Here is a 15646-nt window from a genome sequence, read left to right as displayed (position 1 = left end):
GGGGCCAGTGAAAGGATTAAAGCCAAGATAGACAAAGCCATTGTATTAAAATGCCTCCTGAAAGAATTAAAGCCTAGGGGCAAGGAGGATGTTTAGATATCTTAGTCACTTAACTAAACAAAAGAAAGGCCTTTGTGATTTAGGGAGTAGTTAGAATGGTTGTAAAATAAGGGGGCTCTGGGATAATCCCATCTCAGACAATCCCATCTCACACAACTTGGCCTCGGGAGAACAAATGCACTGAAGATAAGTAAGTTGCAAGGGGATGAAGGCCTGTCAGTGAACACAGTGAAGAAAACTACGAGCCTTCATCTGAAGACCCCGACGACCACCCAAAGACAACCAAGGAAGATGACTGCGCATGCATATCAGACATTTGCATATGTTAATAAGAAATCTCATGTTTATGTAAATGAATTCTCGGAAATCCTGTGAATATGTAGGACTTTATAGCACATAATCTCTGAAAGTCTACCAAATCAGTGGAGCTGAAAAGGGGCTTTTAGAGTGTAACTATGCTTATCTAACTATTGTGCAAGATGATTAAAGTGAGGAGCCTTGTAATCTCACAACAAAGGACAGTCCCTGATAAGAACAGAAACTTATCTATCTCAAGAACCAGCTGAGATCGACCCTGGGATTTGGACAAGAGCCAAGGAGCAACTGAGTCTGCACAAGAACAAGGGGTTAATAGCAGTGACAAAGAGGAGTCATCAGCCTTCATCCCCACGACCCCCGCGGCCACTACCAGGAAGCACTGCGCAAGCGCAGTTGGAAGGAGTTTATGGAAACGACTCCCTGGGGCTAATTTTAATACGAAGCGGGGACAGGTCATGCATATGTACAGCCGTATTGAGAAACCTTATGTATATGTAACACTTTGTTGTATAAATCCAGGACAAGCTACCACGTGGGCGCGCACAACTTTGGCAGGATGAACCCCCATGCTGCCCAGCGCTGAATAAACATACCTACTTTACAACCTTACGGGTTGTGGAGTCTGTTTCCGCACATCAGAGCACTCATGGTGGAGAATCCCCAGTGCTGCCCAGCGCTGCAATAAAATGCCTGCTTAATAACACTCTGTTGTTACTGAGTTTCATTACATCGGTTTCCTTACCCAGCTGCACCGAGCTTCCCACCTCGGTGAGGAAAGTTAGAAAGCAAGGGGGTTCAGAGAACACCAATCTTTGTATCACCAGCTCGATCGGCAGATCCCCTAGTGTTGACTAACCAGGTGGCCTTTGCTAAATGTGTATCCCAGTGTTTGAATGTCCCAGCACCCATTGCTCTCAGTGTAGTCTTTAACAGTCCGTTGTATCGTTAGATTTTCCCAGAGGCTGGTGCATGATCATCCAGCATTCTCCTGGAGAAGCTGGCTGCTCACGGCTTGGATGGGTGCACTCTGCGCTGGGTTAAAAACTGGCTGGATGGCCAAGCCCAGAGAGTGGTGGTGAATGGAGTCAAAACCAGTTGGCAACCGGTCACGAGTGGTGTTCCCCAGGGCTCAGTACTGGGGCTGGTTCTGTTTAATATCTTTATCGATGATCTGGATGAGGGGATTGAGTGCACCCTCAGGAAGTTTGCAGATGGCACCAAGTTGGGTGGAAGTGTCGATCTGCTGGAGGGTAGGAAGGCCCTGCAGAGGGATCTGGACAGGCTGGATCATTGGACCGGGGCCAACTGCATGAGATTCAACAAGGCTAAGTGCCGGGTCCTGCACTTGGGTCACAACAACCCCATGCAATGCTACAGGCTGGGGGAGGAGTGGGTGGAGAGCTGCCTGGCAGAAAAGGACCTGGGGGTGTTGGTTGACAGCCACCTGAACATGAGCCAGCAGTGTGCCCAGGTGGCCAAGAGGGCCAATGGCACCCTGGCTTGTATCAGGAATAGTGTGGCCAGCAGGACCAGGGAGGTGATAGTGCCCCTGTACTCGGCACTGGTGAGGCCGCACCTCAAGTACTGTGTTCAGTTTTGGGCCCCTCACTACAAGAAAGACATGGAGGTGCTGGAGCGTGTCCAGAGAAGGGCAACGAAGTTGGTGAAGGTTCTAGAGCACAAGTCTTATGAGGAGTGGCTGAGGGAGCTGGGGTTGTTTAGTCTGAAGAGGAGGCTGAGGGGAGACCTTATTGCTCTCTACAACTCCCTGAAAGGAGGTTGTAGCGAGGTGGGGGTCGGTCTCTTCTCCCTAGTAACGAGTGATAGGACGAGAGGAAATGGCCTCGAGCTGCACCAGGGGAAGTTTAGGTTAGACATTAGGAAAAACTTCTTCACCGAAAGGGTGGTCAAGCATTGGAACAGGCTGCCCAGGGAAGTGGTTGAGTCTCCATCCCTGGAGGTATTTAAAGAACGGATAGATGTGGTGCTCAAGGACATGGTATAGATCGACTTGGCAGTGTTAGGTTAACGGTTGGAGTCAATCTTAAGGGTCTTTTCCAACCTTAACGATTCTATGATAGAGGATGTGATATACCCACTCAATGCCATGCTCTTTGGCCCAGGTGTCTATAAGGCTGTTTCGGAAATGAGTCCCGTTGTCTGACTCAATTCTTTCTGGGGTGCCATGTCGCCATAGGACTTGCTTTTCAAGACCCAGGATAGTGTTCCGGGCGGTGGCATGGGGCACAGGATATGTTTCCAGCCATCCGGTGGTTGCTTCCACCATTGCAAGCACATGGCGCTTGCCTTGGTGGGTTTGTGGGAGTGTGATATAATCAATCTGCCAGGCCTCCCCATATTTATATTTCAGCCATCGTCCTCCATACCAGAGAGGCTTGAACCACTCGGCTTGCTTGATTGCAGCACGTGTTTTGTATTCATGGATAACCTGTGCAATTGTGTCCATGGTGAAGTCCACCCCTCGATCACGAGCCCATCTATATGTTGCATCTCTTCCTTGATCTTTGGATAACTGCTCATTGTTGAGGTCATTATGCATCACCTCCAGCACAGCTAATTCCCTCAGGTGCTGGATACCTCTCTCCATGGTGGTCCACTTGCCTGGCTGACATATAACATCTTCCTTGAAGGGATACCTTTCCTTCGCGCCTGACAGGAGTCGCCTCCAGAGGCTGAGGGCTCTTGCCCCTTTTCCAATCGCTTTGTCAATGCCCCCTTCCCTAGAAATGGATCCCAGCTGCTTGGCTTCCCTACCTTCTAATTCCAGGCTACTGGCCCCATTATCCCAGCATCAGAGCAGCCAGGTGACGATGTGCTCGCCTGGACGACGACTAAAATCTTCTCGCATATCTCGCAGCTCACTCAGGGACAGGGATCGGGTAGTTACCATCTCATTTATGGGTTCTGCCTCTTCCTCCTCCTGTTCTGTTGACGGCCCTGGCTCATCATCAGCCCTTACTAAACGAGCTGATTTCCTTGTGTATTTTTTCTTCTGCATAGGGGCAAGTGATACTGGCACGGGTTGGTTCTCTGGCGTAGCTGCAGTGCCTGTTGCGGGGGCTGGCGTAGCCGCAGCGCCTGTTGTTTTGTCATCAGATCCAGAGACCTTCTCTTCCCCTTGAGGGTTCTGAATAGTGTTGAATAGGGCTCGGTAGGCATGGGCCAGGCCCCAGCACATTGCAGTGATTTGTGTCTCCCTAGAATTGCCAGAGTGACAGCATACTTTTTCCAAATACTGTACTAGTTTTTCAGGATTCTGCACTTGTTCAGGGGTGAAGTTCCAAAACACTGGAGGGGCCCACCATCCTAGGCATTTGCCCATGCTCTCCCACACACCCTGCCACTCATAACTGTCCAGCCTTGGGGCAGATCTCTGGATGATATTCTTAAAATGCTTATTAACCTTAGACAAAACCAAAACAATATTCCCAAGAACTACCAATAGAGATATATCTTAACTACCCAAGGATGCTCAAGATAATGAAAAGTTGTTGTAATGAAGGAGGAAACATCATCGAAGAAGGCAGCGAAGGTGCCATTCTGTATTTCCTCCATAGAAAACCTCTCAGAGGAAGAGGTATAATTGCTAATTGTCTCCATGAGGTGGTACCCGAAGTACAGTAATGGCTTCAGTACAGAACCCAAATACCAGATAGCGCTCAAGGTCAGTGTTTAGTAACAAATCTCCCAGGCAAAACATCACTAAAATCACTGCAGAGCACAGCAAACTGCAACACCCAGCACCAATCTTTAACACGTACTGCAAAAACAAGAGCATGGTGCAGATCAGGTAGACTAATACTGAGAACAGATGAATCAATATTATGACTGGCAGCTGTTAACAGATACAAATTCCTTAATACACTCTGGTTAATCTGTTATTACCTCAAACCCTTCGAGCCCCACGTTGGGCACCAAAAAGGACTGTCGTGGTTTAACCCCAGCCAGCAACTATGCACCACACAGCCGCTCGCTCACTCCCCCCACCCCAGTGGGATGGGGGAGAGAATTGGAAGGGTGAAAGTCAGAAAACTCGTGGGTTGAGATAAGAACAGTTTAATAATTGTAGTAAAATGAAATAGAATAGTAGTAACAGTAATAATAATATAATAATATACAAAGTGATCACTATACAATTGCTCACCACCCACTGACCGATGCCCAGCACATCCCTAAGCCCCCCCAGCCAACTCCCCCAGCTTATATACTGAGCATGACATCATATGGTATGGAATAGCCCTTTGGCCAGTCTGGGTCAGCCCCCCTGGCTGTGCCCCCTCCCAGCTCCTTGTGCACCGGGCAAAGCATGGGAAGCTCAGAAGTCCTTGACCAGTGTGAGCGCCACTTAGCAACAACTAAAACATCAGTGTGTTATCAACATTATTCTCATACTAAATCCAAAACACAGCACTATACCAGCTACTAGGAAGAAAAATCAACTCTATCCCAGCTGAAACCAAGACACAGGGACAGCTAAAGCAGTCCAGTAATGTAAAAAAAAAAAAAAAAAAAAAAAAAAAGAGAGAGAGAGACATTTTCTATTTACTAAAATACATCTGCTCAGTTGTGACCTGAGGCCACTGCCACTTGGCAAATGTTTCTGAGGTTTATACTGATGAAAGCAGGTTTGCATAGGTTTTGTTTTCAGTATTTGTGGCTGCAGTTCCTGCCCCAGCAGCAGAGATAATGTCACATCTCTATTTCAGATCTGAATCAAATCTGCTCAGCTGCAAACACACAAAATACTCCAAGGTATGAATCCTGGAATAAATTTCCAGGTTTTCTCCATCTGAAAACAGACAGGCAGACAAGCCCAAGTGGTGTTGAGAGCCAAAGTGAGCAGGACAGGGCAGCTCAGGGCAGTATATTCAACAGTCATCATCAGCCCCACAGGAACAGCCACACATCACAGCTTCAGCATCACCTCCACAGAGCAGGTGTTATCGCAGTACTGGCAGTTACATGTCACAGGATACCATACTGAAACAGCATGTTTCTGGGATCTTACTGTGATTTTCTGAACCAGCTCTTCACCTGATTTAGTGAGATGACCTTGTGCACACTCCCAATAGAAGAGGGCACAAACCCTCACCACAAATCCACACCATCACAACCCACTCTGCTTTCCAGCACCACCCCACAGCCAGGGCAGCCCACAGCACCTCTTGGGACTTGGAACCCATCTTTCAAAATCAGCCCCTCCACCTTTTTGTCTGACCAGACTTATTTACCATACAGTGCTTTAATGAGGAAATTATCACCTTCCTAAGTTACAGCAGCAACAGGGCAGAAATCAGAACTTCGGAATATTTATCCATTACCAGAAACAAATATGTCTATGGACTAAGATACCCCTGAGCTTGATGGCTTTCTAACTACAGCAGCACATAAGTAAAGCATGACACAGCAACACCAACTAGTAACTTGGGTTTAGTCACTGTGCAAGAACAGAGTAGCAAGCTGTAAAAGCTGCTGTGCTGGAAGGGACAAGTGATGTAAGGCAGCCACAGCGAAAAAAGCTCCACCGCAGTATTCCTTCACGAGGATTAAGGATTGAGTTCCAGCATACCAGGTAAAGTTGAACACACCACACAAAGCAGAGCAACTTGAAACTGAACTTTCCCACATCCCAGATATAAGTTTTAACACTAGAATCTTGAACCTCACATAGCATGCGGAAAAAGTCAGGAAATAAAACATGCTCTAGTATATAACCTCCCCCCAAACCATTAACAATTGCAGACAGTTTATTGACAGAACTAGAGTCAACTACAGAGGATGGTAGTATTTAAATCTAGCAGTTCCTACTTTAACAGCTAAATGTGGTGTTGTCCTGAGACACAAGGACAGTCTGTTCTGAAAGAACTGATCTTCTGAAAGCCAGGCACCAGGATGGGTTAGACAGCTATTCTAAGAAATACTCTGTCACAGTATCAGAATACTGTGAGGTCCAACTAGTTACCACCCATGATAAGAGAGCATAAGCTGCATCCCCAGTCATATGCCTTTCTCTGAGATCAGTTGTCAGGTGAAAAGGATAAAAACTGCAAGAGCAACTCTCAGCCCTGTCACAATGGGAACTGCGGTCTTGGCCACAGAATCCAACTGCTACCCCTACTCGTTCTTGCAAGGGGAGTTTGATCCACCTAACAGTTAAGATGCCCCCTGATTTTTCAGGGTTACTTTAGCAAGCGTGCACCCAGGGGAGTTCAGCTCTGGTTTTAGAGGTATGTGTTGCTCAAGTAGCCAGCCAGAAAGGCAATAATTTAGAACAGAATATACAAGCCTTTTTACATGGAAATTTTTATTCTCATTGAGTTCTGTACATTCAAGTCACACATACTTTTAAGTCTTTGATGGAGCCGGAGCATGGGATTATGACAACAGCCTGGTCTGTTTGAACAGTTAAGAGTTTATGCCTCAAAAGTAGCCAGGAAACTTGTGACTATTTCCTTCAACTTAGCTTCTGTCTGGTCAGAGATCTTTCCTTCAGTCCTGTTGAAAGAGTTTAGTTAAACTTCTGACACAGAAATAGACATATGGTCAATCCCCAACTAAGGCAAAGAAAAACTTTACAATGAACCTTGCGATTTCTAACAAAATCAGCAGATGAATTAACACATTTGTTTGATGCTTGAAGCTATACCATTGAAACTAACATAACATCCCTTCTAAAGAAGTTAGTCCTATTTAAGAACTAAGGTTTGTCAACTAATACTTTCAAAACAGCTGTACCTAGTTCAACAAGACTATCTTCTATAGAGCTATGCCTCAGAGATGGAAGGCACATGATTTGACTCATGACAAAACAAGCTAGGACCAGTTTACAGGACAGGACTATGGAAATACTCAATCCCCAACAGCCCACACTCAGCAGCAGGGAAGGGAGTGAGCAGCACTTAATCCATAGTACTGTAATAGCTTTAAGCTATCAAAAATATGGAAACTGACTAGATTAAGTGATTTCGATATCAGATTAGGAGGGGTATTCAGGTAGGTTCATTTTAAAGCATCAGCTGGATTTCTTAAGTAAAGACCAGAGACAATAAGCTGAGCTCTGGACAGTGCCAGGACAGTAGGAAGGCTGATTTAACCTCCAGTACTGGTACAGGCAGCTTAAGGCCTGATGTTCTAGGATACACTAAATTAACAGTTCAGTGACCATTATCTGCACTCCAGCCATCACATCAATACCCTTGGGATGAAGTTAAGATAAATCATCATACCTGATTGTGGAGAGGAGGGCCTGGTGCTGGCTCAGTACATGAGCTAGGAAAGCACTCTCAAATTTAGTGATTTTACTGGGCTCCAGCTTGTCCAAGTGACCTCTTACACCAGCATAGATGACTGCAACTTGCTCCTCAATAGCCATGGGAACTGCAGAAAAGAAAGCATTCATGCCATTGGCAACTCTTACATCAGGACACATCAATACTACAGAGTCCTTCTTTGGAGATCAACTGCACATATACAACATGGTTCAAATAAATCTACATTTACCATGTCCGCAGAATGTCTTAATGCTGCCACAAAGACCAGCCTTGTTTGCACAAGAGACTCATGGGAAACACAGACTTATGTCCAAGACACTCACCATATTGTCCTTGTTTGAGAAGCTCTGTCAGACGTACACCACGGTTTAACAGCTGTTGTGTGGCAGCATCCAGATCAGACCCAAACTGAGCAAAGGCAGCTACTTCACGATACTGAGCCAATTCCAGCTTCATGGTACCTGCCACCTACAACACAAGATACAGGTCCAGTTTGACCATTTTTTAAACAAGTCTAGTCATTTCCAGGTTATCTTCAGCTGACAGTTGTCACAAGTCAGCTTTGCCTTGCATACCAGTCAAGTAAATCTCAAGACTCGGATTATTATATGCATTTCTAAAAATCCCATCATCTGCTTGGCCTTTTAACATGAGCATGCTATTCCTCCCTAAAATGGGCACAGCTGATATTTAACCTCTCTAATTCCATATCTGGATTAGAAGAAGTGTGGTGTTGAGAGAGCATTCTCTATTTCTAGTTAGATCAGTACCCAGTTCAGCATACTGAAACTTAGTAGTCCTACATCTTCGTGCAGATACTATTTTCCTTTCTCCCCCCTCTCTCAGCAAGCAGTGGAAATATCAGAGATCCCCAAAGTTTGTTCTTTTATAATTTCATAACGCTAAGGAATCCAAAGCTTTATGCCCTCCCTATTCACAACTCTTTAGAGCAAAATGGGTTGGAAAGCCTATACACTACTTGTCTCTACTGAGAGGAGCAGCAGTTTCATGCTTACCTGCTTCATAGCCCTAGTCTGAGCAGCAGAACCTACACGGGACACAGACAGACCGACATTGATGGCTGGACGGATACCTTTGTAGAACAACTCAGTTTCCAAGAAGATCTGTAGGAGAAAATTGTTTTATTATCTTGGTCAGAAGCCTGGAAGCCTCCTCAGAGACCTGCCAGTAAGTTATACAGAAGTACTGGCATGTGAAGATGTCCTACCTGTCCATCAGTGATGGAGATGACATTGGTTGGAATGTAAGCAGACACATCACCAGCCTGAGTTTCAATGACAGGCAAGGCAGTCAGAGAGCCACCTCCAAAGGAATCATTCATTTTGGCTGCTCTCTCCAGCAGGCGGGAGTGCAGGTAGAACACATCACCTGGGTAGGCTTCACGACCAGGTGGACGACGCAGCAGCAGAGACATCTGACGATAGGCAACAGCCTGTATGGTATAAGGAAACCTCTCAGGCTACAGTAGCGCATTTAAAATTTTGAATTTCTAAACCTGAGGTGATCTTACAGCTACAAACACCAATGCTAGACTATGAGGCCTATAAACAATGTTTCCTGACCTGTTTGGATAAGTCATCGTAGATGATTAATGCGTGTTTTCCATTGTCTCTGAAGTATTCCCCCATGGAGCAGCCTGAATAGGGAGCCAGATACTGAAGGGGTGCTGCATCAGATGCTGTGGCAGACACCACAATAGTGTACTTCATGGCATCTGAAAAGAATTGGAGACACACCACTAAGTATATTACCTCATCATACCTGTAATCAACAAACACAACACACATGTGAAGTACTAGTTGCTGGACCAAGCTCAGGCAGCATCACTACATTGTTACAGGAAAGAACACCGTACTAGATTAACATATCCGTTAGCTCAACTAAATCAAGAAGTTTCAAAAGCCAGTTCATGGCAGCTAATATCTAACATTTGCAGACTTCTTTCCCATTTAAAGTGAAGTTTAAATTTTCACTAAGATACACTTTGGTTCTAGGAGTAACTCAGCCTTAAAGCCTGCAATTTCCTGGCTTCTGCAAGGAGATACTACCCTTTGTTTCATAGTACCAAACAAATTACTGTCTTTAAAATGGGTTTATTTTCCTGCTAGGTATGACTCTGCTTGACCAGCAGGCAAGAGGTAAGGTGCCTGATCTCTTGCAAGCTGTTACATATGCAGCCTTGGTCAATGAGATCATTGTTTCTGAGAAGATGCTATCATTTAATCCCTTATATTTGGGCTGTAAAGTCTATGTTTTGGCAGTAAAGTCTCTCCACTAAACTTGCAACTGCCATTCACGCTGACTTGCGTACATATGAAACAATTGCCAAGTCCATAAATACTTCTGGGCCATAGCTTGTCATCAGGCCTGCCTGACTGCCAAGAGGAAGCTCTCTGAACTCTGCTAAAAAAAACCCCCAAACAAACATGGAAGGTGACTTTTCCAGAAGCAATTCAGCAGTTTTGGGGCCTCATAATAGTCTTCTAATGCAATGCAGAAAAAGAGGGTTTTTTTCCCCAGATACCTAGAAAGATTTTTGTCCAGAAAAGCAAGTAGTTCTCACATCTAATAAGAAAAGAGTTCTGTCCATACTTGCAGTTAGGAGAGTTCACAGTAGTATTCAGCATTATAATGAGAACAGGATGTCACTAGTTGCCAGGCTCAACCATCTTCAAAAATCTGTACCTGTATCAGTGAGCCTCTTCACCAGCTGAGCAACAGTAGATCTCTTCTGTCCAATTGCAACATAGATACAGTACAGCTTCTTTTTCTCATCTGTTCCATCATTAAATCGTTTCTGGTTGATTATTGTGTCAATTGCAATTGAAGTTTTCCTGTGTAATACAGAGACTGGTAAGTTAAACTGCCTACGGCTCTCCCAACCTCTACGCAGTTCTGTGTTCAGCTTTGTACAGCAGAACACACTACACTCATGTCTGTTTAATGAAACATTTTTAGCTTGGGCATTTAACTTACCCAGTCTGCCTGTCACCAATGATTAGCTCACGCTGGCCACGACCAATTGGCACCAAGCTGTCCACAGCCTTAATACCAGTCTGCATAGGTTCACGCACAGAGATTCTAGGAATGATCCCAGGGGCCTTTAAGCCAACTCTTCTACGCATCTTAGATGTAATAGGACCCTTAAAAGAGAGGAAAAAAACCCTGTTGCAGTCTGTATCACAGATACAAGTAGAGGCAGTAAACACCTAGTTACACTTACTTTCCCATCAATTGGATTGCCCAGGGCATCTACAACACGGCCCAGCAGCTCTTCCCCAACCGGAACATCTACAATGGCACCAGTCCTCTTCACAACATCCCCTTCCTTGATCAGTCTGTCATTACCAAACACAACAACACCAACATTGTCGGGCTCCAAATTCAAGGACATACCCTAGGACAAAGATCACGTTATCCTGAGAAAACCCATGCCAACATTTACAAAATTTTGACAGTTTAATACCAATATGATTATTCTACAGTGTAGAACATCCAACATCATCTTACCTCAATCTTATTTGTAACAACAATGTTCTGCTTTCATATACAATGCATGTATGTTCTTCCATACTGGTGAGAGAACCTGCCTAAGCCTTTGGTTTACTACATAATTAATTATACTTGCAGCAGTCTAGCATTAAGTCATTTATCTCTAAAAAGAACAGAAAGGATAAGCAGGGTTCAAATACAACATTTCTCTCCTGCCTAGGAATTGGACAAGGGAAAAGCACTGGCTTCTTCTCTGCCTAAGGCAAGTTAGGTCATTAAAAAAACTGGAAAAGATAGATGTTGCAGTACTCGGAACAGTCAGACAGCTTAACTCTAGTCTACTCTTAGGACTATAAGAAGTCAGCAAACTGCACGCTGTATTGGAGCACAGAGGCTATTATTCAACAGTAAGCAGAAAAGCCAGCCTGAAACCAAAGAACACAAAAATCCAATGCCAGATTCATTCTTAATGCTTCCTAGATGAAGACAGATAAAGCTCAAATGTTGGCCAAGAATCATATACTAATACTGAAAGCAAAGTATTACAAATTCAAAGAATATTTGCTTTTTGTAGTATTATTTCAACTAGTTGCTATGCATTAAAGTTGCAATAAAGTCCGTAAAATGTCCATATGGGTAACTCGAAGCATAGTCTCAGATTCTCCTTTAAGAAGTCTTTCTATTTCTAGGCTAAACAAACTGCTTTAGTGAAGACTTACCTTCAATCCAGAAGAGAATTCAACCATTTCTTCTGCCTGGACATTTCTTAGGCCATACACACGGGCAATACCATCACCGATCGAGAGCACACGGCCAGTCTCCTCAAGTTCAGCAGAGGTGTCAGCTCCCAAAATACGTTCCTCAAGAATAGAGGATACCTCAGCAGTGCCTGGAAAGAGAAATTTCAGACCAGATTTAGCACATCAAGGTACAGTATGAATTCAGTAAGCTTGTCTTGAATTCACAAGCCAAGGTACCCTTTTTCTCAGGTACGCCACAAGGTCTAGCAAGCGATGCTCTTCCTGACACATGATGCATAAGATAAATAACAGCTTCTGTATTCACAGCCAATAAAAGCAACTTCAACTCATCACAAGTCAGCTTCAATCAAAACACAGATGGCTGCTTAGTTATCTATTTCCTTCATTATGTCCTATACTATTAGCAACCTCCCCCCCTAGAAAGCAATTAGATTAAATAGATTAGACTTAGCTCAGAAAGAACAGACATGCTAGCTCCACTTGCAGAGCATTTACTTAGACTGGAAGCATCAAAACACCCTGTCAATAGATTTGTAATCCAAGATCCAAATATATTTAAAGGAACTCAATACATTTAAGGAGCAAGTTGTTCAATATAAGCTATAAAAATGTATTCGCCATCTTCATCCATTTTTTTTTGGCAGGGTACCTCCAACAACTTTTTATTTCTACAGCTAGGAAACAATAAATAACACTGTGAAACTATTATTTCCTAATAGAATCATAGAATACCAGGTTGGGAGGGACCTCGAGGATCATCTGGTCCAACCTTTCTAGGCAAGAATTTGCACAGTCTAGACGAGATGGCCCAGCACCCTGTCCAGCTGAGTCTTAAATGTGTCCAGTGTAGCGGAGTCAACCACTTCCCTGGGGAGATTATTCCAATGGTTGACTGTTCTCATTGTGAAAAATTTCCCTCTCGTGTCCAATCGGAATCTCCCTGGCAGTAACTTGTACCCATTACCCCTTGTCCTCACCATGTAACTCCTTGTAAAAAGGGAGTCTCCATCTTCTTTGTAAAATAATACCTTTAATCACCCTAAACCACTTCAAAAATTGTACATGAACCACTACCACATACAGCTATGCAATGCCACTGCCTCCTCTAAACACCAAGATACTGGCAGCAAAAGTTATACTTGAGGACACAAGGTCAAACCCAGACAGGCCTGTGAAAGTCATCCATTCCTTCATAATTTTGGGCATAATTTGAATAGTTATTAAAGTGAAGTCTCCTGGATGTGACTGCATAACAGACAGTTTACTGTCAAACACTGTCAGTACATAAATGCCCTCAAGTGTTTTGTCAACTGACGTACACACGCCTCACACTCCATATTCAAACTCCTTTTTATCTGATAGAGCAAGTTCTTAAACTGCACTCTTATATGAAGACCTTTCTCAGACTCACCAGTTTTCTGAAAGCATGTTTTGGAGACATGGATGTTTCTCGTAGCAAGCAGTGCTGCACCCAGGGTGTTTCTGGAAATCTAAAATAAGTAATTGTTTTAGTAACAGCTAGATTTCCTCAATCGTTCAAAAAAAATGTTAAGCGATAACACACTGAAATTTTTGATCATGAGCTCATACATTTAATGCATCTCAGTTTTGATTTGAGCTCCACAGCACTCCATTCACAAGTTGTAGCTATAAAACCAAGTCGTAGCTATAGAACCAAGTCCAGCACTACTAAGCAAGAACAGATGGTAAAAGATACTGCTCTAAATTACTCGCTGCATTTTTCTGCATTGCACTGATGTCACCATCACAGCACCACAGCAGCTCCCAAAGCAACACCTCCTCTCGTTTGCCACAAAGAAATCAGTGCACTTCTCATGGTTCTGCACAAGGGAGAAATAAGATCGTGTCTTCTAATTGTTGGCCTTTCTAAGAAAAATCTAACTGCAGAATTTCTGAAGTATGGCTAGAACATATATGATAGCAGAAACAAGAAAAAAAACAAACAAACAAACTTGTGGTAATGAATGCATTAAAAGATTATAATCCTACATCCCAAGCAAAGCTCCCAGTGCAGTCCCATGCAGCGTTAATGCTATTTCTCTGAAAGCCTCGGGAGGCCTCGCCTCCATTCACCTTCACAAGGGACACCGGCCGGGAACACGTCCTGACAGATCCTCACACCCTTGCTCTCCCCACAACCACGGGAAAAAAAAATGCCGCCTGGCAAAGCCTCGCAGCTCAAATCCCTAACCCTGACTAGGATCTAGCAGCTTTCAGGCATTAACCTGAACCCCAGCAGTGCCGATCCACACCTCCGACGAAGGGCACACCATCCCTAAACCCCTCCACCCCTCACGTGAGGGCACCCCCGCTCCTCAGCACGGGGTCGGGTCCCGCTATCACCCAGCGCTGAGATGAGCCTCCTACACACATACCCCGCCCCAGACTCCCGAGAGCGGGAGGCCGCAGCCCCTCAATGTCACCGCGGCCCCCAAGATGGCGGCGGAGGCGCCAGTCCCGTCCGCCCCCCCACACACACTCGCCCGCTCCAAGGAGAAGACGCGCTCACCAGGCCGGCCTGCCTCGGCAGGGAGCGGGCGAGGGCGGCAGCCACATGGACGAAGAGCATGACAGCAGCTCCTCCGGAGAAAACTGAAGCGAAGGGAAGGCGGCTATCAGCCCCACACTCTTTCTACAAAATGGCAGTGACGCGCTCAGTCCCTTTTGGCGGCGTGGCCGCGCCCACGGCGCGGGGCGGGGCGCAGCCCGGAAGTGCTTCCCCTCGCCGCCACCATCCTCTTCAGGCGTCATGGTTCCTTCCTTATTCCTGCGCCTCTGAGCGATGAGGGAATATATAGATATATATAAAATAATTATAAAAAAATGAAATGAGGCTTTTAGAAAAATACCTTGTTGTGGTAGGTGCCCTTGAAATGGCTCTCGGCGGGCGGGAAGGGTGGGGAGTGGCGGCTGGGCTCGGCTCGGGGCATGAGGTGAGCAGGGGCCGGTGTGAGGTGCTGGAGACTGGGGTCTGAGGGTTGTGGGGCAGCCTGGGGCTGGGAACATCGAGCATGGGGTAGCGGCATAGGGGCGGAGAGCAGGAGTGTGAGGGGCTGGGAGGCAGAGGGTGGTGGTGTGGGGCAAGGGGTGGTTGGGGGGTGTCCCCCATTTTCTGGGTGCTCGCGCTCCTGCCCACCTTGTCTTGTAGCAGCTGCTGGTGGCAGAAGAAAAAGCGTGGCAGGGGAGTGCTGTCATCTCATCTGCGCTCTGGAAGTGGGGGTAAAAGGGCTGCAATGTGCAGCGCCGTGTTGGTTTCCTTACCGATACAACAGAGGAACTTAAATTTCTTAGCCAGTCTTGCTGATAACACATGAAATGAGCTGAATACGAGCTGGCAGTGTGCCCAGGTGGCCAAGAAGGCCAATAGCATCCTGGCTTGTATCAGAAATAGTGTGGCCAGCAGGACTAGGGAAGTGATGGTCCCCCTGTACTTGGCCCTGGTGAGGCCGCACCTTGAGTACTGTGTTCAGTTTTGGGCCCCTCGCTACAAGAAGGACATTGAGGTGCTGGAGCATGTCCAAAGAAGGGCAACAAAGCTGGTGAAGGGTCTGGAGCACAAGTCTTATGAGGAGCAGCTGAGGGAGCTGGGGTTGTTTAGTCTGGAGAAGAGGAGGCTGAGGGGAGACCTTATTGCTCTCTACAACTACCTGAAAGGAGGTTGTAGTGAGGTGGGGGTTGGTC

At 45.6% G+C, this 15646-nt stretch overlaps 1 protein-coding gene and 1 pseudogene across 2 annotated transcripts in view; one reads left to right on the top strand and one right to left on the bottom strand.

Annotated features, from left to right (window-relative positions):
* LOC309601921 (HAUS augmin-like complex subunit 1) overlaps window positions 1–15646 on the top strand; it is a 303238-nt pseudogene that overhangs the window by 274547 nt on the left and 13045 nt on the right. The gene's annotated exons all lie outside the window — the stretch shown is intronic.
* On the bottom strand, window positions 6692–14613 carry LOC309602003 (ATP synthase subunit alpha, mitochondrial-like). The gene is made up of 12 exons (XM_082335280.1): window positions 14475–14613; window positions 13356–13434; window positions 11903–12072; window positions 10915–11088; window positions 10668–10834; window positions 10377–10525; window positions 9254–9405; window positions 8899–9123; window positions 8687–8794; window positions 7994–8138; window positions 7626–7776; window positions 6692–6894 (listed from the first exon to the last, which is right to left on the bottom strand). The coding sequence occupies exons 1-12, from the start codon at window positions 14532–14534 to the stop codon at window positions 6813–6815; spliced, it is 1662 nt and encodes a 553-aa protein (XP_082191406.1). The 5' UTR covers window positions 14535–14613; the 3' UTR covers window positions 6692–6812.

This window comes from Platalea leucorodia, assembly GCF_965183815.1.
Source record: "Platalea leucorodia genome assembly, chromosome: W".
Lineage (NCBI taxonomy): Eukaryota > Metazoa > Chordata > Aves > Pelecaniformes > Threskiornithidae > Platalea > Platalea leucorodia.
This window is presented reverse-complemented; position numbering and strand designations above follow the sequence as displayed.

What these genes read in the sequence shown, in the direction of transcription:
- LOC309602003 (XM_082335280.1), bottom strand. Translation starts at nt 14,534, where the DNA reads ATGCTCTTCGTCCATGTGGCTGCCGCCCTCGCCCGCTCCCTGCCGAGG. An exon ending in TGCCGAGGCAGGCCGGCCTG is followed by an intron (nt 13,435 to 14,474) that starts GTGAGCGCGTCT and finishes TACTTATTTTAG; the next exon opens with ATTTCCAGAAACACCCTGGG. An exon ending in GCAATCCAATTGATGGGAAA is followed by an intron (nt 10,835 to 10,914) that starts GTAAGTGTAACT and finishes CTCTCTTTTAAG; the next exon opens with GGTCCTATTACATCTAAGAT.